This window comes from Lissotriton helveticus, chromosome 6 (genome assembly GCF_964261635.1).
Source record: "Lissotriton helveticus chromosome 6, aLisHel1.1, whole genome shotgun sequence".
NCBI classification, from domain to species: Eukaryota; Metazoa; Chordata; class Amphibia; order Caudata; family Salamandridae; genus Lissotriton; species Lissotriton helveticus.
Window position 1 is genome coordinate 505,093,805 of NC_136067.1, and position 27,031 is coordinate 505,120,835.

Below are 27,031 nucleotides of genomic sequence, written 5' to 3' on the forward strand. Positions count from 1 at the left end.
CCCCCCTTTCTCTACAAACCCACCAACATCATTTGCGGTGTCCCCCAAGCCCTACTCTGTTCAACATATACATGGCCCCCATCGCTGCCATCGTCAGACAGCACAGACTCAGCATCGTGTCCTACGTGGATGACACTCAGCTCATTCTCTCTCTCACCAGCAACCCCAAAGACACCAGACTCAGCTTCCAGGAAGGAATGACAAACGTGGCCAGATGGATGAAAGACTGCTGCCTCAAACTCAGCTCCAAAAAGACAGAGGTGCTCATCTTCTGGCCCCGCCCATCCACTTGGAACGACATCTGGTGGCCTCCAGCCCTTAGACCCCCCCCACCCCGACGGATCAGGCCCGCAACCTTGGCATAATCCTCGACACCTCCCTCTCCATGAACCGTCAAATCAATGCCATCTCCTCCACCAGTTTCAACTGCCTCCGGATCCTACGCAAAACTTTCAAATGTATCCCCCCGGACTGCAGAAAGACCGTCACACACGTGCTCATCACCAGCCGTCTCGACTACGGCAACGCACTCTTTGCCGGAATCAACAAAGCCCTACTACGCAAACTCCAAATCATCCAAAACGCGGCCGCCAGGCTCATCCTAGGGTTACCACGCCACGAGCACATGACTCCACACCTGCGAGAACTCCACTGGCTTCCCGTGGAGAAGAGAGTTACCTACAAATTACTCACGCACGCCTCAAATCCCTCAACAACATCGGACCCAAATACCTCAACAACCGAATGAGTTTCCACGCTCCCAAAAGGAACCTCCGCTCAGCTGTCCTCACATTGGCAGAGGTCCCCTGCATTCGCTGGAGCAGAGCGGGAGGTAGAGCTTTCTCTTACACCACAGCCACAGCTTGGAACTTTCTCCCATTAGACATAAGACGCTCTCCAACCCTGCAAACCTTCAAACTGGCACTTAAGACCTGGCTTTTCGACTGACTGGAGCAGCCCCCCACCCTCTTTCCCTTCCCCAGCACCTTGAGACCCTCACAGGTAGGTAGCGCGCTTTACCAACCCCTGATTGATTGATTGAACCTTATCTTGTTGATGCAAGTGTTATTGTGAGTACAAATAAGAACCATAACTTGAAACCAAGAACTGTACCTGTTTCCCCCACCACCCTCCCTGCCTCCCTGCCCAGCGGAACCCAACTGACCCGCCTCCCCAACTGAGCAGAGTGCTTGGATCCCTGAATCTTACTTGCGTGTGGGGGAGCGTCTGTCCGAGAGTGTCCGATGCCCCCCTAGCATACGATGCAGCAACGGCTTCTGTCTCTTTCCTGAGACGTTACTTTACCCACAGGTTCATAGTTCTTTCCATACAGGCAACGCGTGTGCTGGTCATGGGTCAGTGGAAATGTTCGTGCATTCTCCGAAGGGGCGGGAAATAGATGCCAGTAAAACTCTAGGAAGTCCTGAATCAAAGTACCAGGTTGCTCAGTTCCCTTTGTCATTGGATTAGGCCGACATTTCAAGGTCCTCTCTTTAAGTGCACCATCGGGGTGGATCCCTGGCAGGCAGAATGCTTAGTGCATCTTCTGAGGCGGCCCAGTAGGCCTATCTCGTTGGTCAGAGTTACTCACTCTTCCTTGTCCCCAGGCTCTGTGGATCACGATCCCTGCGACTCCTGACGTTGGTGTTGCCGCTGGTTCTTGATCTTAGCGGCTTTCGTTGCGAGGCGCCATCTATCAAGCCAGTCTTGAGCTTCCTCAGGCGTTTAGAAAACCATGCACTCCCCTCTGCCTCCACTCTCAGCCATGCAGGGAAGAGCTTGGAGTATTTCATTTCTCTGGCTCTCAGTTCCTTTTTAACGTCCAGGAAGTCTTGTTGCTGTTTTGTCACTGCTGCTGTATAGTCCAGGTACATTGTGATCACCTGGTTGTCCAAACTAATCGGTGGGGTGATCCAGGCCGCCTGTAGGATAGTGTCTCGATCACGGAAATTAAATATACGTTGCAGGATTGGTCTGGGGCAAGTCCCCAGCTTGGGCCTCCCACCTGGGACTCGATGCGCTCTCTCTCCACCAAGAAGAAGCTCGACAGGCCATGTGGTTTTAAGTGGGTCTTCATGAGGTCTTCTACAAAAAGGTCCAGGGCAGGCCCGCCCTTTTTGGCACGCCATTTATGCGTACGTTGTTGCACCTTGAGCGGCCTTCCTGATCATCAAGTTTGGCTATTATTTTCTTATTGTCCTGTTCCAATTGTCGCACCTGGCGCTGAAGCATTGTTGTATCAGTCACAAGCCCTTTCGCCGTGGATTCAACTTCGGTTAGTCTCCCAGAGAGCTTAGAGAAATCAGCACGGATTAAAGAAATGTCCGTGGAAATCGTGCCTATCGAGGATTGAACTTGCTGCAAGGCAGCCATGATGTCTGTGAGCGTAACTGTGTCCTGACCCTGCTGCGTGGGAGTCTACTTGGGCAGATGTTGCCTGTTGCTTTTCACCCTGGTCTTTGGCGAATGCAAATTCCTCGAGCTTTCCAGCCATGCGCCCACGTGGGCCCCGTCTTGCCATCTGGGCTCACCGTCTGCCCACTTTCTAGATTTTAGAAGAGGGGAGCGGTACTCACCGCTGCCTGCCAAGTGTTACGTGCGGCCTTTCGGGCTTCTCGCCCCCTGGCCCGGTGTTGAAATCCGTCGGGCCCCCAGGTGGTCAGCAAGTCTCGTGGGGCAAGTAGACGAGGCAGATGGAGAGAGATGGGGGCCGGTATCAGCAATGGAGCCGAGGTGTGTGGTAGTCAAGGAAGTCAATCGTGTTGGATCTGTCTTGCCCTGTGTAGTGCATGTGGCTTAAACCCCACCAGGGGTGCCAGCATCAGTTCTTGCCACCCGTGCAATCACTAGTGCCCAGTAGGTTACCTCTCCGGTGGTGTTGGGAGATATTCGTGGTCAGGGATAGGCAGCCTCTTCCAATGAGCCCCCTCCGGAGTGACACCGCACCACTTGCTGATTTCCCCGGTGCTTGAATCGAGGTCCCGGTGCCCCCTGAGGGGTCGGGGTGCGCAGGTTCTTCCGGCTGTCTTTACGGATCTCAGCGGCATGTCTGCACTCTAGATGTCGTCACCACCCAGGGAACTGGCTCACTCCAGGCCACGGCATCACTGTGTTCCGCAGGCCACCAAATTCTCGCCTCTGTTTCTCGGGATCTACGTGTCGCCGGTTGCCGTGGGACGCCTCAAACTGTAGCGCTAGGCTTCTGATTTACACGCTTACTCGCTGGACCGTCTGCAAACAGGATAAGTATCAGGATCGGTGGCGAGGGCCTCTTCACTTACGGAACTCCGTTAGGTTGTGGCCATCTTGCTTGGCTGCTAGTCACAACCCCAATTAATGTATTTGAAGAGGAATCCAGATGGGCCTCAACCTTGTGTGGACACAATGAGGCCAATGGGTAATGTGTCTAGATGTCCGGCATGGAGTGCACATGATCACTGAATGTACTGTGTGTATTGTGTCCTAATTGGCTATGTGTTTCTAACTTCATGTGGCATCTGACTTTATGGTGTTTTGGGAACGTGAGAAACCCTCAGGCCAAGCGTGCTTTATAGGGGTCAATCTCCCTGGACCATTGTAGTGTCGATGCTCCTGTCTGTGGGATTGATCTGGGGTTTCCTGTTTGCGCATTTTTCTGTCGGCTACATGCCACCCCACCTGTGACCTGTCTTTCAGTGACCTCGGTCCTAGGTCCCAGCACCTCCCTGACTACATATTTCTGAGTCTGGGTGAATTTGCCAATAAAGATGCAACCTCATTTTTATACATGAATGTATTGTTATTCATATTGACATTGACGTTCTCAATATTAACATCTTTTTTTTATATTCATTTAACTCAAGTTGGAGAATGGTTTGCAAATCACAACTTCAAACCCATTCAACTTCAAAGCATATTTGAATGTCATGAAATACCTTTTATTCAGTAATCAGTACTTACTACCATCTTTCAACTTATGTCTGGCTCAGGCATATTTCCTACTTCATGGAAAAAGCATTGGTACTTCCAAGCTTAAAGAAAGCCTCATTAGATCCCAAAGATCATAATACCTATGGCCCAGATTTCATGCCTTTCCCTCCCAACCAACATAATGTAAAAATAATGAATTCTCAGCTTATGGAGTACTTCAAACGTAATAACCTTCTTGATCCCACTCAATTTGGGTTTTGTGCTGGTCCCAGCACAGAGTCCGCCCTATTCAAGGCAACTGAAAAGATTGGAATGGCAGTTGACCAGGGTAAAGGAGCAGTATTGGTTCTGCATCATTTTTCAGCGGCCTTCGATACTGTTAATTGCATATTCCAGTTAGACTGCCTCTCAAATTTAGGAATCTCGGGCATGGCCTGGACACTACTGAAATTGTTTCTCCAGGACCGTGAGCTGTTGGTCAGTATGGACCCTTTCTTCTCCCAAACCTTCTTACTTCCATGAATGGTCCTACAGGGATCCACGAACAGCCTATCCCTTTTTAATGTGTATGCCTTCCCACTAGCTGACTGCATAAAAATCTTTGGATTCTCCCTAACATCATAAGCAGAGGACACTTAGATTGTCGTCTCTCGTGGCTAATTATGATGACAATACTGGCTCCAGGTTTAGCAGCTGTATGCAGGCCATTAAAATATAGGTGGATATGAACTGTTCAAAACTCATTGTGGAAAAGATGGAAGTATTACTGTTTGCTGCTTACACCTTCTTCTGGACCCCTTCCTGCTTGCCACAGGATCTGGCTCTCTACCGTCCCTTGTAAAGAAAGTTCATAATCTGGGGGTCATGATGAATGTTAGATTTGGGGGTGTCTAGTTGGCAGAGGTAGGTACCCTTGACCAAATAGGGACCCTTGGGTCTAGTCAGGGTAAGGGGGTACACTCCTAAAATAACCCCTGCTCACCCCCTTGGTAGCTTGGCAGGCGCAGGCAGGCTTATCGCAGAGGCAGTGTGTAAAGCATTTGTGAACACATACAGTAACCCAATGACAACACTACAGATAGACACCCCACAAGTTGTAGTATAAAATAAGTATTTTTATATAGCCTTAACACAAGACCACAAATATAAAAAATCCACAATACTGTACTTTAAAAATGGTAGAAATAGCTTAGTTCTCCTTAGATTTTAAATGCGACACTTTAAGTTCAATGTACCTTTGGATGCGTAACGCTAAACAATGAAAGTATTGTATGAAGGTGATGCGTCTGTTCCTTACACGCAAGAACAGTGATGCGTCTGTTCCCTACTGCTGTGTAGGGGATGGTGATGCATCAGTTCTTCTCTGCATGGGGAGGTGATGCATGGTTTCTTACTACGCTTCCGTGGCGATGCGACCCGCAACACCACGATGCAATGAAGATCCGGTACAATGAAACAAAATGGCGTCTTCTTCTTGATGCGACAATGATGCGTGCATGCCAGACGACCGAGCGACGACTCATTGAATCTTCTGAGCCGTGACAGGCCCTGCGACATCCTTCTATGGTGATGCGACGGCGTCTGTTGCGACGGCGACACTCTTCTCCGGTGATGCGAGGCGCTTCGTTGATGGAATGCGAGAACGGCAGCAGTGACACCCTTCTTCAGTAATGCAACGACAGCAGCTGCACCGGCGACACACCTCTCTGGGGATGCGACAACATCTTCTGCGACAGCGACACTCGTCTACGGTGATGCAAGGTGCTTCTGTGATGCGATGTGACAACGGCGACACCCTTCTTCAGTGATGCAACGACAGGGGATACGGCGGTGTCACGCTTCATCTTCGTGAGTCGCGCTTCCAGCTCCTTGCGACACGCAGTTCCTCAGAAGGCACAGCATAACAGCAGGCACTTAAAAAGACCTCAGGGGAGCTGGTTGGTGAAGTCTGTTATTCCTGAGACATCCTTAGATGAACATGTCACTTCAATAAAAGTGTGTAGCAAAGGACTTGTAATTTCAACTAAATAAAATGTTTATATTCAGATGATCCATACATACTACTTTATATAAGTATGCTATGTCATTGTCTTTCTATAATCCACAAGAAATGTAACCATCTTGAGGAGTATACAATTATACTGTTGTGTCACAGAATTCTAGATTTGTCCCTGATGCATTTTGGGCTATTGCCCTATTTCAAGGGGAATATCTGAATATGAATGGAAAAAGGGTATGTTCAAGGACCAAGATTACCAGAACGCGCTTCCAGAATCAACCGGGTAAGAATCCATGTGCTAGAAAAATAGACAAACAAAACTCGAGTTTCTACCTAGTTCCCTGACTCAGTTAGGATTATAAGATGTTATAATTAAACTGCCCATTCTGGCCTATGGGGAACAGTTAGCCTTGCAATAGTGAAAAACGAAAATGGCTGTAATTCACTATCAGGACATGCCACACACATCAAGGCATGTGCTACCTTTTATCAACAATGCACCCTGCCCTTGGGCATACCACAGGTGTGACTAATATACAGAAAAAGGAAGGTTTAGGGACTGGCAAGTGGGTGCACTTGCCCAGTCTACATGGCAGTACCAGACTGCACACAGGCTCTGCAATGGCAGGCCTGAGACGCACTTTACAGCCTGTTTCTGTGTTGGCACAACCAGTGCTACAAGCCCACCAGCAGCGTTTGACTTACAAGACCGGGGCACACTCAGTGCACAGTACTAGGGTTTAACAGGTAAACCAAACCAGCCAATCACGGAGTCACTAATCCATACACCAATTTACCATAGGGAGAGCATATGTATTTTAGCACTGATCAGCAGTGGTAAAGTGCCCATAGTCATAAAACAGCCAACAACAGGTCAGAAAAAGTACAGGAGGAAGGCAAAAAGTTCAGGGATGACCCTTCAAAAAGGGCTAAGTCCAACAATGGATGATAGATTTTCATTCTCCAATCACATTAATTCACTGACCTCTTCTATCTCTTTTACCTTGATGACCATTAAAAAGATACTATCTTTCATTCTATGCAATCCCCAAAAACCCTGTCACATCTTTGATCATAACTAAATTAGATTACTGTAACTAACTACTTTTCTCTGCCAACCAATTGGTAATGAATAGATTACAACCTCTACAGAATGTGGCTGATAAGCTTTTTACAAGATCCCTGAACATCAATCAGGCTCTAATGCAATAAGACAATTGAACTGGCTCCCCATTAGACATAGAATAACTTTCAAAGAACTCTGCATCGCCTATAAAGTGCTGCATGGCCTACCCTTTTTATAACTGAGTTTTATACGGTATACTCCAGGTAGGACCATACCCTCAAACTCAGCCAAATGTGCAGTGCCTTTCAGGTTCAAAAGAGCAACATGGGGCATTCACATAGGAAGGAGGGTGCGGTGGGTGCGGGCCGCCCCCGGTGTCCTCACTGAGGGGGCTGACAAAATTGCAAAAATATGTGTTTTGAACACATATTTTTACTATTTTGTCAAGCTGGGGTGACAAGAAACTTTCCGCACCGGGTACCGCCTGACCTTGACCTGGGGAGGAAAGAGCATTGTATTGGGAGCCACAAAAGTTTTTAATGCACTCTCACTACATATCAAGGAAGCCTTCAATGTACTGTTCTGTAGGAAGTTGTTAAATAACTGGCTATATACGTCTCTGTAGCTTTTTTTTCTAAGTCCTCATGCTACACCAGTAATCTTTAAGTCAGCGCCAAGATGCCTTCGGGTATTCAAGCGCTATAGAAACTATGTACAACATAACATTTGTTTATAAAAAAGCATAAAACATTTGCTATTTCCGTTATGGACCACAGGGAGATACTCTTTGTTACAGGAAGTTCTTTGTCAGGAAGGTCCTCAATATTTTAAGTTATCAGACTTGAGATACATTAAATATAATTTGTGCATGAATAATACCTCCATGTTCCTGGCAATTTATACATTTTACAATGACATGAAGAATGTGAAAATTATTGTGCAGCAAAGGCCTTGATGTTACCCACATATATATGAACCAATTGATCAGTTCATGGTTACATCTGCTATGCCCCATGTAAGAATGTAAGGCCACATACATCATTGTTGCCGTTTGCGATTTCTTAATTGCGAAAATTAAGGAATCGCAATTAAGAAATCGCAAAAGGCTATGCATCAGCAAATCGCAATTTTTTTTTGTGATTTCTTAAAATTCCTTAATTGCGATTCACAATTTGCGAATCGCAATTAAGGAATCCCTTCCCATTGATTCCTATGGGCCTAGAGGCCCATAGGAATGAATGGGAAGTCATTCTCAGTTTGCGATTCGTAATTTGCAAATCACAAATTGAGAATGCAATTTCAAGTATGCAGGGGGGTCCTTTGGACCCCCCCCCTGCACCCCTGAAATATAACTTTAAGTGCATTTTTCAAACACACATGCCCCAAGGGCATGTGTGTGTGTAAAATGAAACTTTCAAAAATGCACTTTTGTGCATTTTTGTAAGTATTTGCAAATTACCATGAAGGTCGACTTCATGGTAATTTACCTCTCCCTATTTGCGAATTCCCAAATTTAAAATATTCATGCATTGCATTTAAGAAATTGCAAAATGCGATTTGTTAAATGCAATCGCAATTTGAGAAATCGCAACATGATTGCGATTTCTAAATTTGCGAAAAACATTATGCATCCCAATTTTGTTAATTGCATTCGCAAACGGCCGAAAATTGCGATTCGCACTGTTTGCGAATGCAATTGACAATGATGCATGTGCCCGGTAGTCCTTTGCTATGATAACAGGGTCATGAAACAATTGGAGAGAGAGAGGGTAAGAGGCACTCTTATTCCGCCTGGTTAGGTATGCAAAACAAAGGAAGAGTGTCCTATGCAACGATGTCTGTGTGGAACACAGAAGCAGAGACTGTAAAAAAGACTATAGAAAGATACCCTCTTGTAGACACATTGGAAACCTTCAAGGGTTTTATAGGAAGCCCTCACTCACCAACCTGGTTGGTGACATGCTTAATCATCGGGCCCACCAGGAGAAGCCGAATGCCTCCCTGGTGTGCTAAAACGCCAGATTACTGCGGAGCTGGATTTATTGACAGTGATGTGAAAAGTGATGTTAAAAATGTCTAATACTGTACCAACCAAAATGATTTATTTACTGGTCAGCTTAGACATGGTTAAAAAGGTATGTGTGGAAGAACTACCACTGATTATGATGGGAGTTTCCACTTAAAGTGGGGTCAACATGTTTCTGCCCTTTATAAGTGTAAGAATTATGTGGGCATTCGTCAGGACCGTGTAGCGTGTACCTTGGCGGTATGGGCGTGCTAAGGCCCACCCAGACCAAAGGACGTGAAAGTTAAAAATTAGTGCTATGTGTAAAAATGGGTGCAAAACAAAACACAAGTTGTGGGAATTACCTCCACTCAGAGGAACCTGTATAGTCGGGGTAAGAAATGACAGACAGACATACACGTAGGACAAAACATATAGTTAATGTATGATCGTTTTGATTGTCTTGACAGTCTCTGCGTTCAAGAATGCCATAGATTGGTATAGGACCAGTGCTATAAATCTATTTTAGTGCCAGAAGCGCTGTATGGTTGCCCAACGGGCATTTACAGGCATGTGGGCATGCACTATGGCAAAAGAAATGCAGGCCGTAGGAGAGAGCGGCTATCTTACTACACTCGTGGATAGCGATCAAATGACCAATGATGGTGGCCTGAAGTGTTAACTCCCGAAAGTATAGGGTGACACACAAGAGTTGGGTAAAAAGATCTCACTTGTGCAGTAAAAGATCCACGCCCCATGGGTCTCGGGAGGGGGGTGGAGGAGAAAATGGCACACCCTAGAGGTAAAACGAAGGAAAGAAAAGAGCTCGTAAAATAACGGCTGACAGTAGTGACAAACAGGGCAATGTACTTAGCTCAAGGTTACTGATGCGAAGGATTCTTACGCCCGCAACGCCTGGCACCCTCTTGGCACCTAGCTACTCCTGCTCCAGACCCCGTGGATGTGGGGCGAGGCGCCGGGGACGCTAATATGGAGTGCCGGTGGGAGCCGGGAAAAGGCGGGGCATCGGCAGCCAATCCGGGGCTGCGCTCAGAAAGAGGCCTGGGAGGAGAGTCCGGAAACAGCCAATCCTGGGCCGACTTCGGAACGAGGTTTGGAAGTCAAGCTCACTCGTTCTCTTAGACTCTGGAGTGGGTCAGAGTAACGTCAGAGAGAGGCTTGAAAATAGGAGTCCGGAGGTATTTCCCCAGGTTCCTTGACGGTCTCCTCTAAAGATGGACCATCATAGAGCAAATTGAATCAACAACCAATACTGCGAGTATATTGTTTGAAAAAGAACAACGCTGGCTGTACAGACTTGGCACACACCTAGATGGCCTGAACGACCAGATCCCTTGGTCCACAGTACTGAAACGTTGATCTTCTATATGTGTTTGTGGTAAAACTCCTAACCCAATGGAAACACCTGAAAATGCACATTGGATTGGGGCAGAGTACCAGTCCATAGCCCCGAAGTTGTGCCACACTTTGTAGTCAATTTAAGCAGCCACAATAAGGTTCCTTTTCCTTGTTGTCCTTCCCTTGAACAACCCTACCTCTCTTTATTTGTATAAACAACTTCACTTGGGTCAATCATCATTTAGGGTTATAATTTATCCTAAACTTCATTTGTTTTTTGATGGTAATTAATATACCAATACTGACACGTGGATGAACCTTCGTTCCCCAGCAACCAATAGGCATTGCTGCACCTACTGCCTGGTCCGATCCACTGTTTTTTCCGTCATAGCGAGCTTGCATCCCAAGCCTCGTTTCCATGCCGGCCCGGGATTGGTCCCCTCCGGACTCCTTTTTTCAAGACTCTCTGACGTTACTCTGACCCACTCCAGAGTCTAAGAGAACGAGCGAGCTTGACTTCCAAACCTCGTTCCGAAGTCGGCCCAGGATTGGCCGTTTCCGGACTCTCCTCCCAGGCCTCTTTCTGAGCGCAGCCCCGGATTGGCTGCCGATGCCCCGCCTTTCCTGGCTCCCACCGGCACTCCATATTGGCATCCCCGGCGCCTCGCCCCACATCCACAGGGTCCGGAGCAGGAGTAGCTAGGTGCCAAGAGGGTGCCAGGCGTTGCGGGCGTAAGAATCCTTCGCATCAGTAACCTTGAGCTAAGTACATTGCCCTGTTTGTCACTACTGTCAGCCGTTATTTTACGAGCTCTTTTCTTTCCTTCGTTTTACCTCTAGGGTGTGCCATTTTCGCCTCCACCCCCCTCCCGAGACCCATGGGGCGTGGATCTTTTACTGCACAAGTGAGATCTTTTTACCCAACTCTTGTGTGTCACCCTATACTTTCGGGAGTTAACACTTCAGGCCACCATCATTGGTCAATTGATCGCTATCCACGAGTGCAGTAAGATAGCCGCTCTGTCCTACGGCCTGCATTTCTTTTGCCATAGTGCATGCCCACATGCCTGTAAATGCCCGGTGGGCAACCATACAGCGCTTCTGGCACTAAAATAGATTTATAGCACTGGTCCTATACCAATCTAAGGCGTTCTTGAACGCAGAGACTGTCAAGACAATCAAAACGATCATACATTAACTATATGTTTTGTCCTACGTGTATGTCTGTCTGTCATTTCTTTCCCAGACTATACAGGTTCCTCTGAGTGGAGGTAATTCCCACAGCTTGTGGTTTGTGTTTTGTTTTGCACCCTTTTTTACACATAGCACTCATTTTTAACTTTCACGTCCTTTGGTCTGGGTGGGCCTTAGCGTCATAGTGGGCTATAATGGCGATTAAAGGACCGCTCCAGCACTAAAGATCCAAGCTGAAGGCAAGGGCCTTTAACAAGGAAGTAGGACTTTAATGCTGGTATAGCCCGGCTACGGAGGGCTTTAAGGCTATTAGAACTTGCCATCACCAGAGGGGAGAATGTTTAAATACATAAAACGAAGGCCTCATGGAGCCTGAGACTCTGTGAGGCATTTTTTCACAGCAACAGCTGTGAACGACAACATTGGAATGTTGGAGCTCCAGGCTTCTCCATTGTTTTCTTTGCTTTTTTTATTGTCCTAATTCATTTTTTAATTATAGCAAACAAACAGTAGCAGACTGTCAAGAATCACTTAACCAAGGCAAATTATGAGTTTACATTAACAGTTTTGAAATATGATGACATGAAGCTGAAGTAGCGACATAGTGCAGAATTATACACTGTAAAGAAAAGGAATATGGGCAGCAGAAAGTCAATAGGAATGAAGAATGGAAATGTAAGCTAATCAGTAGAATCCTGTTCACGGGTGCTGAGATATTTGTGAAAAGGCAGCCAAATATCACAATGCGTGGGAGGCTAAATGGAGGCATAATCTTCACTAACACTATCACAGTAGGTCATGTTTTTGAGCCACTCCAAGGAAGTGGGTGGTTTGTTGTTGCCCCAGAGAAGTGCAATCTCTTGTTTGCCGAGTAAAAGGGTCACGGAGGTGAGTCGATGCATAGGGTCCAGTATTTCTTTGATGTATCTTAAGAGGGCGAGAATGGGTGGTCCGTGTGAGTTCTATGTCCGTCATGGTGGAAATTTGTGAGAAGACAGCAAACTCCTAATACAGAAATCACTGGGCATGTCCAAGTTAAGTGTGCAAAATCTGCCCCTAGTGTATTATACTTAATACAATGATCAGATCTAGCTGGATTGAATTTGATCCTGTCCAAGGGAGAGAGATTTCTGTGGTGGAGGATTTTAAAATGAAACAGTTTGTGACTATTGGTAATCCAAATACATTGAATCTGCGAACAAAAATATATCCTGATCTTATCTGTGAGGTAGATCCCCAGTTCTGTGGACAAGACGTCTTGCACCTGTGTGGTAGTGTCAGGTTTCATAGTAATGTCCAGATGGTATAATCTAGAAGTCAGATGGTCACCATCCATGGCAGTTTCCCGAGTGTCAATGGTGGAAAATCCCCAGGAGACAATGGGTAAAAGGAAATAAGTGGTTGTAAATTATTATAGAGTCTCCGGAAGATGAAGAGCTCCATGTAGGGTATGCATGCAGGCAGGGTTCAGCAGCTTGTTGTGTAACATGACCATCAGGAAAAATATTCCCCATGGTGGATAAATTATGTTGACGGAGTGTGCTTTACATTAAATTTGTCAGTGTGAGTGGGAGCCATGGATTATCATGGAGAGGGAGAGCAGTAGAGTAGAGTGGACCACCGTCCAGGATACGTTGCATGCTACGCCATGCCAAACGAGATAATATAGATAAAGATCTGGAACCCCTAATCCTTTGCGGCACTAAGGGAGAGTGAGAGTATCCCAGAGGACACTAGGTCAATTCCCAGCCCAGATCAGGCGCAAAAGGAGTCTGCGCAATTAGTGGAAGAAGATCTGTGATGGGGATGGGAATATTTCAAAAAGGTATAGGAAGCAGGGAAGTATTACCATTTATATAATAGCCACACGTGCGGCCATTGTGAGGGGCAATTTAACCCAACAGTTCACTTCAGTAGCAAGATCCGCCATTGCAGGATCAAAAATAAGCTGTGTGATTTAGTCCTTATGTCAATGGAGTTGGATGCCGAGGTACTCAGTACTGTCTGCAGCCCACCTAAGAGGATAGTCTACAGGTGATGGTTGAGCAGAACAACAGAATATCATCCGCATATAAAGAGAGTAATAGGGGGCCATGAGTGAGCTGCAGTCCCCGATGTGCACGGAGATCTTTTAAAGAACAGACTAGAGGGTCCATTACACTAATAAAAAGGAGGGGTTCAGGGGGGAACCCTGGTGAGTTCCTTGCATAATTGGGAATGCTTCAGTAAAAGAGCCATTGACCTGAATCTGGGCCACAGGGTTAGAATATAAAAGTATAATCCCATATATAAAAAACTGAAGGAAAAGGAATACCAAGCTTACCAAGACCAGCTCTCAAAAAGGGTAGCTCAAGGGAATTGAATGCTTTTTTGGCATCCAACAAGGCAGCAACTGCAGATGTAGATGAAGCTATCTTATTGCGTCTCGCACAAACAGCACATAAATTGAGAAAGGGACAAAAGCAGATTGAAAAGGAGAGGTGATCTGCTACATCAAGAGAAACAATCTGATTGTGAAGACCTTAGCCACAATTTTACTGTTCAGATTTAAAAGGAAAAGGGGTTGGTAGTAGTGCAATGGCAGGAATCTTTGCTAGGTTATAACAATAGTGTAAGAACAGCCTTGTGAAGTGTAGGGGGTAATGTACCACCGGCTAAAGATTTGTTATACAGAGTTATGAGATTGGAAGCCAAATGCTGCTTAAAAGCCTTATCGAAGGCCCCAGTTAACCCCCCCAGTCCCAGTGCCTTGGAACCATCGAGGGTGTCAATAGAATAGCCTCCTCTACAGTCAGTGGTTCACTAAGAAACTGCTGTTGGTAATCTGTAAGCCAGACCATTGTGACTTCCTCAAGATATGTGGAAATCTCAGATGGGATGTTTGTTATATGAAATGTATAGAGACACCGATACTAATGTTGCAACTCATCCAATACTCCCTCTCTGCCCGCAACATGTGTTCCCGAGTACGTTTGTAGTTCAGTCACATATTTATGTAGCTGATTTGAACACAATAGTCGTGCAGGCATTCCCCTTACCCATAACAGCGGGCCCTTACGTGTTTTCCCAAATTTTCAACTATCAACAAGAACACAGAACACTGCCCACAGGACGGATTGCTTGTGTAATCAAGGATCTCCACTAGCCAAGGCAGCAAAATCTATATCCCGCAGAGTATTCTCAACATGTTTTAGTTGAGTACGAATATCACAAAGAATACCTGTGTGTTTGTAGATACATGCTCCGTGAATATAAGCTTTACATGCCTCCCAAAGAATGGCCTGCATCAAGACCGTTCTCATGTTGAATGCTATATATCAAATAACAGATTAGAGCATTTTACTGCGGAATACCGGGTCATGGAGAGCTGCGCCATGGAACCTCCAAGTGCATTCCAGGCCATATCCATATGTGATCTGCAGCTGAAGGACAGGGCTGTGGTAAGACAGTCTCCACAGGAGAACACCAACATCAGAGACCCACATGTACACATTAGCTGAGAGGAACAAGTAGTCCTGTCTCATACAAATAGAATCCGAGGAAGAGTAAAAAGTGAATCCTGTTGTGGACGGATAGCAGGTGTGCCAGGCGTCTTGCAGCCAGTATATGTCAATGATGTGTCAGAATAAGTCCAGGGCGTGGGGTTTGTCACTGAGTTGTAAACTGGTAGCGTCAGTGTGTAAACATTGCAGCATATTGAGCCCACCACCAAGTATTTTATGGCCAACGTCCAGCTTATCCAAGTGGGCGGGGAGAGCCTAAAAGAATTCATTCTCTTCTACATTCAGGGCATAAACGTAAAGCAATAGAACACTTTTATCAGCAAGATGAAAGATATATCAAGTATCCTATTCATGTTGGAAAATAGTTATTGGGAAAGTAAAATGTGTTTAGAATGGGCAGGTAGCATGTGGTGATATATTAATTGTGGGATGTTTCACAACAAGCAAAGATTGATTGACAATATAACATTAACAAAAACAAAACATTAATGCCCTCACTCCCTACCCAGATAACAAGACATCTAGCGAATCACAAAAAAAGAAAACAAGAAAACAAAACTCCCACTAGATAGAAGTTGGTGTTTACCATGGGGATGTAACAATAACTCAGCTAACAACTGGTCCAGTTATGAAAAGAGCCATGCAACCTGGGTAAGAATCAACTGCAGATATAAAATAGTAGCATGTACAGAAATATAATGGAGTAGTTGGTAGTGCCAAATAACAAAGAACTTGGTAGGTGTATCATATATATGTAGCTCACAGACTGGGCTATAACAGTCACGTCGGCTCAGAGTGACCGGGGGAAGACAAACGCTAGGAAGCATCCAATACAATATGCTCAGGCGTAGTCCGGCGGGGGGAGGGAGACTTAAAGGATAGGTTTTCCACGTAATGCAGTTACATTCGCTGGTGTTTCAAAGATACGGGTCTTCTCATTATGCTCCACACGCAGGCGGACCGGATAGAGCATTTGATACCGGAGACCTAATTTACAGAGCGCGTTTTTGACATCACTAAATTTGCAACGGGCCTCCTGTACCGTGGGTGTAAAGTCCGGATATAGCAAAATGTTGGCGCTCTGATTATGAAGTGGACCCCTCGCCTGTGCAAGATGAAGGGCACCTTCCCCATCCCTGTAGTTGAGAAGACGTTCTATGAGATAACAAGCGGAAGCACCCTCTGGGGGCTACAGGCCCAGGCTGTGGTGAGCAGGCTACAAAGTAAAGGTGGAGGATAAATTTGTGGTCAAAAAGGTTGATAAAGAGCTGCTCCATGAATGCATCCGGCCGGGCAATGTTGGCAGTTTCTGCTATACCGGAAATGCAAATGATATTTCTATGCAACCATGCTTCAAGGTCCTCGTTCTTAATAGCAACTTGTTTCAGAATACGTTCCATCTCGTCCTGTCATTTCTTCATGGTTTTGAATGTGGTGTAGTGTAGTTCCAATATTCCCAATAGGCTCTGCGCATTGGAATAATATATCCTGCAGCTTAGACGTAGGACTTAAGTCGACTAGGTCTCTGCCGAATATATTAGACTTAATTGTGAGTGCCAGCTAGCTCAGAAGTCACTAGAAACTTTCTCGAAAGTACAAGAAGAGATTAGTCTCGACAACCATATAACATGACAACTTTGTTTCCCCAGAATGAAACGTATCTCTAGAGTTGCGGAAACAATAGACGGCTATTTCACTCAGTCAGATGTGCATGCTTCGTTTCACCAGAGTTGCTCAGAATAGAGAGACGGGCGTTTTCAATAAAAGTATTTATTGGACAGTCTTATTTCTTAAGCATAAGAAATGCACTGCTACAATTGAAATGCTAGTTAAGAAGTACAATGCATATAATACGAATAGTATTATAAAATAGTACTGTAAGAGCATGATATGGTTTCTAAGCCATAAACATAGAATACATAAAATGCATAAAATACATACAGTGATAAAATAGTGGCTAAAAGTACTCAACTGGTGCTTTTAAAATACGCCTACCCCGGTGTACCTAACCTAAGTCTAGTACGAGGGAGGAGTAAGTGTGGTATTGCTTAAGTCTCTAGTAATTTTCTGCCAAGAATCTGTTCCAAGAATTCTCAAAGGGTCTAATCAGCTCCGTTCCTTGGTTTTAGAATGATAGAGGTCTTGTATCTCTCTCTCAGGACTCGAACTCCCAGCAACCCACAAGAGTAGCCTGGAAACACCGGAGCTGGATTTCTCGGCAAGAGAAAAGACAGTGTCTTCTCAGTGCGTCAGATGGAGGGTCGGCTTCCTTCGGCACTTGCAGCAGCAGGGTGTCGGGCAAGTAGTTAGTCGATCTGCTCCTGAACCACCGTGTGTTTGACTGGGCAAATGTAGGCATATTAATACTTTTGAAGGTGCCGAGTTTGACGTAAGATTGGACATGATATCGTCACTAGTGCCTCAGTTCCTTGAAAACTCCAGGAGTTCTTGGATAAATTAGTATTCAAGCAGGGGGAAGTCCCTGACTGGTGAAGGCTGTTTTTTTCCAAGAAATCATTGTGGATTCTGGGAGTTTAGTGGAAGTAGCCATGCCGTATTTGGGCTGCACAGGCTAAGACTAAATAAGGTAATGATTCCTATGCCTATATAAGGATTGGGTGAATTATACCTATATATGGGCATGAATCGGTAAAATTTCACTAGGGTCGTAGATTCCCACATAACAGAGGGGGAAATGGGTCTAGAGCCTAAGCAGTCCTGTAATATTAGAGCTTATATGGTGTGGTTTACTTGTTCTTGACAATGGGAGACCCTTTCCCCATTACTGGTTCAGAACTTATAGATATGCAAGAACTATTAGGACAAATCACTTGTTCTCTGGAACAGACTCCAGTTTATTTCATAGTACTTCAAGACCTGAGTAGGACATTTCAGAACCAACACATTTTTCGCCCCCTTACACTGGCCATCCATCCTGGGGCTTCCTCAGGGCGCTATAGGGCAAGTATCAGGGTTAAGGTATATAATCAGATCTTTTCCCTGTGATGCATACAAGTCAAATATAGAGATAAGGAGATGAACATCTGCTGGTATGTCTGTTTGGATCTGTCAGCATGGGCCCTAGTCTTCCCAGGAGAGCACCTCAGATAGTAGAATGCAGCATGCACATGCAGGGCAAAGGTTCCAGCAGGAAACAATCCACACTCCCAAGCCTATGGGGGATCGGTGTGGCCGAGAACACTACCCCCCCTTGCAAGGTTGCACCTACAGCATCAGCCTAAAGCGTAATAGGCAGTAGGTCCAGGGCTACCCCACGCACACGGAGGGCCCGGCCACGAGAGCCCCTGACAGCAGTGAACACGGGCCACTGTCCTAGCAACCCCACAGCCAAGGGACATCCCCTGCCCAGTCAGGAGCTCCAATGCTGTCCGTGGTTACCGCCACACATGACAATGCAGGCTAGGCAGCACCCAGGCCAGGGGCAATGAACATCCCGCCCTTCCTTTACCAGGCCCAAAAGCGTCCGGAGAACCAGCACACGCTGGGGTGATCAGAGGCAGCCGGGCAGTCTGTCCCGGTGTCAATGGGAGGTGGGAGCCACAGGTAGCACTGGCGAGATTGGGTGATCTTGGCCTCAAATTCACCAACAGATCCTGTCACCACGGGGAGTCCGAGGCTGTGCTGGGCCACACAGGCCACCCAATGCTGAACTGGTAGCCAGCAGATACCGGTCCTGCTCAAAAGCGCCCCCCACGATGTTCCATAATTCATCAACTTCAGCTGTACATATTTTCTGTTCAAGAGGCTATGATGGCGGAGATTCAGCAAATTTAAGGCCACCATCTCTAGAGCCTCACAAGATTGTTGCAACCTTGGCGGCAGGCGTGGCTATGCCCCTCACTTGATTATTTTCAATGGAGCTCCCAACATTCCAGTTTTCTAATTTAGTTTTATTTATTTATTTAAAGAGTGTTATATAGCGCTGGCTAGACCCGAAGGTATCAGAGCGCTTTTCATGAGAATCAACAATGTAACAGAAAAAGATCAACAATTACACAATACATAAAAAAAATAGGCAATACAATTAGGAGAGGAAAGAAAGGAGAGAGAAAAGTAGTGGAGGGGCAGGGGAGGTGAGAAAGGGAGGATAAGGGAAGAGACTACAAGGAGAGACGAAAGGAAGTCTGTCTAAAGATCGACTGGGTAGGTGATGACCAAGGAGGGAATCCATGGCCCATCTCCCCTATAGCTAAACCAGGTAGCTCCATCGGGCATCAGACAAAATAGTTCAGTCTCAATACATTGAGAGAGGAGAGAAGGAGAGACATAAATAGAGTGAGGATGTGGGAAGAGACGACAGGAGAGACGAAAAGAAGTCTGTCTAAAGACCGAGTGGGTAGGTGACGTCCAAGGAGGGAGTCCCCGGCCAGTCTCTCCTATAGCTAAACCAGGTAGCTCCATCAGGCATCAGACAAAATAGATAGATCTCAATTGACGAGGGAAAATTCACAGATAAACAGGGTGGGGACTAAGGGCCAGGACAGGTGAGGGCAAAGGTCGGGGGGAGAAAAGGAGACAGGTGAGGGGGAGGAAAGGAGACACAGCAGGGAGACGAGAAGAACTGTGTCAGGACTCCACTCTGCAGGATTCGCACGCAGTAACAATGCTCCACCTCCGGACCTCCCGAACACCCCGAATGTAAAATCACAGGGTGTTCAAGTGATACGGTGAGGGAAAAAACCCCAAAGGGGAAAAACCCAGGAAGGGAAAGGAAGGGGGCTGCAGGGAAAGGGAAGCTGAAAAACAGAATACACAGCAGATTAATAATACATATAAATCCTACACTCTTTATATTCTCGCTGAGGGAACATGAGATCACCTGTGCCTCTTTTGTATTTACTTCTTCCCTGCAGTGGTCTCTCACAAGACACATTCTCTTCCTATAGAGTACAACAACATGCATTTCCAACAACATTCACTAGTAAGACCGTACTATCGTATGCATTACGTGTTCTAGATACATACCCCCCTAACTAGAGTAATGGCAGTAGCCAATATACACCTTGGGTCCTCGTGAAACTTATGTAGCAGTTTGAATTCCAGGACCAACGAAAAGAAACATAAAATAAATGTTCGAAGGTCTCTAAGAAAAGGTCATTCCTTAACCGATAACAGATTACGTCATCTGAAACAGTAAGAGCAAAGAGAAAATCACTAGTGCATCACTTTATGCATCCCAAACACGGTAGAGCGTGGATCCTTACCACCACTCTCCGCTTTGGTATTTGTATTCCTCAGATAAGGATTATGCCCCTTCTTCGTGACGGCAAAGCGGAGATTATTCCCCCTGCATTCCACCACTAATCCACAACAGAACGTTGTTTAATCAATTACGCAAAGAAATCACAGAGTCACTAGAATCCCTAATGAGCTCTGAATAAGGTGCTGTTCCAAAGCACACGAAGGAAATGAAGTAATGTAAACAAGAACTGCTGCCGTTAAAAGAGCTACCTGCTCTGAGCCACAAACGGCGCAGCGCACAATACCAGAATCCGACGCCTCACTCCGGGTGCGAGACTTCCTGCAGCTCGGCAAAGATACGGGAACAGGACGAAAGGCGAGAGCAGCCGCTCTCGCTCCAGAAGTCAAAATGAGGTACGCTTTCCCTACGGTCAAGGCGAGCTATATCCGGCCGACCAGTAGGATCATGGGAGCTGTAGTCATACCCCCTAGGCTCATGGGAAACTTAGTTCAATAGTCTAACATACAGGTAGGCGCAACTGGAACCCTGACAAACTGTGCCCAATGTCAGTTTTGGTATGTAATTGGTTGAGGGGGTGAGCCCAGGCCAATCTCCTCTATAGCTGTCTAGCAGCTCCACCGGGCATTAGCCATGTAGCTCAGGTCTCAGCGGTCAGGAAAAATAAAGATAACAGTTTTGCAAAGTTACATTAGATACAGTAGCCTAGTCAAACATAGAATAACACGTCCCAATAGAGAATGGGGGGAAAAAGGGAGGGGAGTTGGAAAAAAAGGGGCTGGGAAGCAGGTCAATTCTGGCAGACCGGTAATGGAGGAACAGTACATCATGAAGGGCCAAAAAGAGTGAAAGGGACAATAGCACAGGTGGAGTTACAAAGTCATTAAGTCCAGCGCCAAATTCAATCACCGCGTTGGGTTATCTCTGCAAAGTTGGGGGACCCTAAGGAGGGGGTGAGACAAGGAAGCCCCATAAGTTGAAAATCAAGTCTGGTAGGGAGAGAGCGTCCAAGTGGGGGCCATCCCAGGGCAATGGAAGGGCAGGCGGCCAAAGGCGTGGACCAGCGATACGCAGTGATTGAGGAACCAGTCAAAGGCAATCAAGGTGGAGTGCCCAGAGCCACAGTCCCCAACAACCTCGGCACAAAATGGCAGACTCCCAGATCACCAGAAAAATGAGCGCCCTCAAAAAAATCTGAGGAGCAAAAACCAACCTCCAGGAGCAGGACTGGTTGGGGAAGGTAGGCGCAGGACCAAGAGGAACGAACGCTGCTGAAAATCTGTACCACGTGGACCAACGTCTCTCAGGTCGTCAAGAGAAGGTCGGCAGTAGAAACCCGACCCTGTCTGCTGTAGAGGCGGGGGAAATCTGAGTCGGGGGCCCTGAGTGCAGTCTCGATGAGGTGTCCAAACATCGTGTGGTAAACATGCCCAACCTACTAGACGCTTGTGTATATAGATCACAGTGTGAGGTTGTAGGGAGGAAGGTTTCCACGATACATTAAATTGCCGCCATCTTGTCAGGCAGTGCCAAGAGTGAGATCAGGGATGTCGAGTGGCACCTAATGGCCATCAGCGGCAGGAGACAGCCGCCGTGGAAAGCACATATAAAAAACAGCTAGAAGCAGATTGCCCTGACCAGTGTGCAAAATGCAGGACCTTCAGCACACATACGGAGGGGAGTACCACCATCACAAAGTCAGGCTGAACTGACCAAGGGTCACTGCCGGCAAGCGTTTAAAATGAACAGTACCTTGGGAGCACACTGAAAGACACCAGATGCCGCAGGTGCTCCGGTCTGGCTGGGGCCCCACCAACCCGATGACTCTGCTTCCAGCACAGAAAGGCTCCTCCGCCGATAACCAGGAGGGTCGCCCGGGAGCAGTCAGAGTGCGACCTCCGATCCCACCCCACGAGAAACACCGATCGGTGCGTGCCGTGGACACAGGGAATCGCAGAACGAACAGCACCAGGATCGAGTCCAATTAAGTGGCGGCCGGCAGGGGGAGGGGAAGCCAGCTCATCTCCTCTCAGCAACGGGCAGCTCAGTTGAGGCAGCGGCCATGACGGTTGGTCTGGAAATCTTCAGGGCTGCATATACAGGGGTGAGGGCAGGCAATCACACCTGTTGAATGCAGCTGGTAATAGGCTCACGGGAGGATGAAGGTAGCAACATTAAGATGGGCTTCCCCGCGACGGAGGAAGTCCGCTAGCAAAAGTGGCAGGGGGCAGGACTCAGGCACAAGCAACCCCCCGCGGGTGAATGCGATGCCGCTCCAGAGATTACCAGGGGAAGCTTGTTATGCAGCCAGCAGGAGGCTGAACGGGCCTCCCGCCCGCATTATGCTGCACTCGATTTCTAAAGTCACTGCCAGCCGCCGAAGCACGCGCCCCGCTAACTCACCACCACCATCTCAGTACTTCAATCCACACGCCTCCTCACATCTGCTGTGATGTTCCACCGCATGGCCGATCCTCACACCGCTGCCATTACGGAGCTGGAGCACGCACCGCCTCAGCCGGAGATCTCCGGTCTCCGAGGTCCAATTTCGTCGCTTCCGGGCTCATTCGGGTCAGTAGCTGCTTATATTGCCACTCGGTGCCCACTTCTGACTTGTCGGCCATACGGGAGTGCGGGATGCTTAATGACTGCCAATTCGGCCCACGGAGCTTCAGAGCTGCACGGCCATTTATGTGACTATACTGCTGAAGTCTCAGGATGCTAAAATCATGGCATGGCTTCTTCCTAGGCATAGGTGAGTGTGGTCTCCTTGCTGAAGATGTGTTCAACTCTACACATGAGCCTATTTCTGTACTTCATAAGCTGTTTACTGTTGGTGCTTCTTCTTGTTGATGGTTATTTGGTGGCTCTGAACTAATGTTTCCTGTCATTTTTTGCTGCCTGCCTGTCGGTTGGTTTCCAACTTGGTATTTTTCTCATGCATCTAATGATGAGGACAAGGAAGATGAGAAGTCCTTATCTTCCTTGTCGGCTTGATTCCCATTCTCCCTCCTAATGGCCTCCTCTGGTGGAAGCAAAGGCGTCTCTTACTTAGTAGTAACTCACACCTTGAGAACTCCCAAGACTCAAGATGGCAGTTTTATTATTGCTATTTGTGTGGTACTGACAAGTGTTATCCTTGTTGGAAACTCGCAGGTATCTGGGGGCCAAGGGTGGCATGCCAGTCCAACTAGTATCCTTTAGAAAGTAAAGCAGTGTTTTGAGGAAGGCTAAGTGAGGATCCAGCTTTGTAGGGTTCACCAGACTATGGGTGCGGGACATCCTAAGACACTCTTAGTTTCTCTCCAACCAATAGACTAAAGTTTACCAGGCCCTAATTCGATGAACCTAATGAACTATTTTTGCAGTAGTTCATTGTTTGTTACATTGCAAACAGATCCAAACTATTGTGTATCAGGATATTTTTACGGTATTAAAAGTCTTTTGCTGAGGGTGTGTTTGGGGAGTGAACTATGGTAATCCTAGAGTTCTCTTGCATCTAACTCTGTATTCCAAATTGAAGCAGGCACTATAGTGTCATGAACCAAAAGTATGGTAGAACAAACGTAGGACACTATAGCAACTAAAAAGGTCATACACAAGAATTGTCCTAACACCCTGTTTGTTCTTGCAAAACCTTTAGATGTGCTTCAGACAGACCTGCCATGAAGGATTTTACAAGGGGTATAAACAGGTGGGGCACCACTCGTATCCTGCATAATCTTTTGAGCTCTGATAAATTATCTCTGCCCATTCAGATCAGCCTACTGTGTTCTCCTGGGAGTAATTATACACCCCATTCACATCTCATTCAAGGCTGAAGAGCGAATGCAAGTTAACCTGCTGAAAGCTCTGGAAAATAAAGTACAACTTTAAAAAAGTTACATTTCTTTAATAGTTCTTAAAAATCAGACTACTTAATTGAATTGGAATTTTAAAAGCTATTAAAAATAGAGGTATCATTGTTTTTATTTAGCCTGTTCTCTTTCCCGAATTAGCAATATTAGTTTTAACAACGCTCTGGTTTTTTGCATAGGGCTGATAGGCCTGCCACAGTGAAAATAGCTGTCAGGGCCTTGTCACTGTAGGGATATTAATACATTATTTTCTACATTTTCACTTTTAGATACCAGGGACTCTACCTTGTGGGTTACAAGGCCTACATAGGAGCGACTAAATAACATTTAAGAGGGAGCTTTTTTACCTATCAAAAAGGGTAATTTTAACAAGTTGTACTGCATGTGTGAACTGTAGCTGTTAGACTACAATGGTAGGCCTGAAGCCATGCTTTTCGTGTTCACTCGTGGATTGCACAATAATGGCTGCAGCCTACAAGTTTCATTAACCTTTCAATGCTATAGGAGCAGTTTCTGCACCATATACTGTGGCCTTAAAGGAGAGGTAAATAAGCCACACAGTGATTAGCTAATGTCTACATGTTTTAAGGATCAGAGCAAATATACTCGGCACTGGACAGCGGTGCCCCAGTGTACAGTGTCTAAAAAAACAGCAGTATAATTTAGAAAAAGTGGGAGCGAGCATGCAAAAAGGTGCATTTACTCACAGTAATCATTTAAAAAGTTTGTGCCTATCCTGAATTCCTAAAAACACACAAGGTGATGGACGGAATGTTGCACATTGGCAAAACATTCACCCCCATTCACAGATCTGGCTTTAATTCATCGTTATTTTGCTCATCACACCACCCCAGTTCAGATATGGCCATATGCAAATCAGTCTTGACCCTGTGCCTCATGGGAACAGTCCAGCCTGAACTGCCAAGTCATGTCTTCCCTGGACCTGAATCAAGCATCCTATGACCAGTTTCTGGCTATCAGCCGTCATCTGCCAGTATAGCTAGACTCCAGTGGCGTAGTTTGCTTTGTTCGCCTACGTTGGCAGTGTATGCCCAGGCGTGGGTCCCTTGCTCACTTTGCCACTGGATTCAAGCTAGCCTGGCTGATGATGTCTGTTAGCCAGAAACCGGTCCCAGGATGCTTGTTTCCGGTCCAGGGAAGACATGGCTTGGCAGTTCGGGCTGGACTGCACCCAAGAAGCACAGGGTCAAGACTGATCTGCATATGGCTGTGTCTGAACTGGGGTGAAAAAGTGAGCTAAGGAACGATATGGATTCAAGCCAGATCTGTGACTGGGCGTGAGTGTCTGAAAAGTTTCAGCACTCCGTCCATCATCTCCTTGTGTTTTGCTTTATCCTGAATTCCTGGCATGCTTGTGGCCCTCCATAACCAAAGTTAGCTCCCAATATTTAGATGCTGTACATCAAGCTTGGAGGTCATGTGAATGTGATCACACAACCCCCATTTATATAATGTGGGTTTTCATTTGATTGAGTCGTAGAGATCTTCCACTCACTGAGTGTATGGATACAAAGCAGTTGCTGAAAGTATTTGAAATTGTAGGTCATTTTGTGTGTTTGCTTTGCTTGCAGATACATGTATCATTTGAAAATGGTGATGATAAGGAGGAATCTGTATTCTCCCCACTGATGGACACAATTGACTCTTTTCTGATTAGTTGTACCTGATTACAATAAAATGATCACATCAACTGAAAAGTTGTTCGTGTTATGGTAGTGCATTATTTTATTTATTAAATGGGAATGCCATGTTGTACACTGTGCTGTTTGGTTGTCTTAGGCTAATGTGGTTCCAGTCCATCTCATGGGTTTTAATCTTGGCTGGAGTTCTGGCCGAATCCGTATTTAGGAATAACCATTCAATGAAATATCAAACAATGTACTTGTACGTTGTTCCTCAGTCCCATGTTCATACATTATCCCTACTGTGTTAAAATACTCATGCACCCGATCCAGCCAATGCTGCACATTAGCCGTTGATGAAAACCCTGTAGGGTGCAAGTTACCAATAAATAGTGATGATCACATTTGGCAAACGTTATGTTTACTAGGCTGCTTTTGTGGCAGGCGTATGTGGGTACTTTGTCCAATTGCCCTAATTATTGTTGTACATTTCTCCATAACATTATATCATTTATCCGTAAAAAACTATTAGAATCTCTACTTACTCCGTATAGTTTTCTTTGGTGGACAACAGTACTTTTTCTGATTGACTTGATATTTAGTGTCCTTTCTTTCCCGCAGATTGTCGCCAATTCTTGGGGAAAGTCTTGGGGTGAAAATGGCTATTTCAGAATTATACGTGGAGAAAATGAGTGTGGAATTGAAACAATGATCATTGGAGCCTGGTGTCATCTCCTGGGCTTGAAATGAACTGAAATACGTTTTGAAAATGTTCCCTTGTTTCAACATACCTGAAAATATTACCAACCAAATATGCTTATCTCTTTTACTTGATGTTTGAGCAAAATGTTTTGGTCCTGTGTTGTCAATGATAATGTTATACTAATTGATTCAAGTTGTCGAAATGTCATACCAGACTCCTTTTAGTAATGAAATACGGGTTCACATATAATACTGTTGTATGACAAAATAAACTTAAATCAACTTCATGCAAAACAACGTTTCTCAAACTAAGTTTCAATTCATGAGTAGTGTGCCTTTTCTCATTACAGTAAAAATATCTGAATACATATGTTCATGTACGTGTTTTAGACCCTTTAAATAGCCCACCCAATTGATGCATTTATATAATTATTTATGTTATAGGTTATTTTTTTTATAATACTATTTTGTCAGCTCAGATGGTTTGATGATTGTGCATTAACTGGGCCTTTGGCAACATATTTGACAATAATTAGACATTGAAAACCTATATGTGGGAGCTGCCAGCTCTCT

General features: G+C 45.9%; 1 protein-coding gene across 2 annotated transcripts in view; it reads left to right on the top strand.

Annotated features, from left to right (window-relative positions):
- The window catches only part of TINAG (tubulointerstitial nephritis antigen), a 1,388,447-nt gene extending 1,361,692 nt beyond the window's left edge, over window positions 1–26,755 (top strand). For both annotated transcript variants that reach the window (XM_078647965.1, XM_078647966.1), the window contains exon 11: window positions 26,378–26,755. In XM_078647965.1, coding sequence (XP_078504091.1) covers window positions 26,378–26,506 — 129 coding nt within the window. In that variant the 3' untranslated portion in view covers window positions 26,507–26,755. The remainder of the gene's footprint in view (window positions 1–26,377) is intronic.
- Window positions 26,756–27,031: the final 276 nt, after the last annotated feature.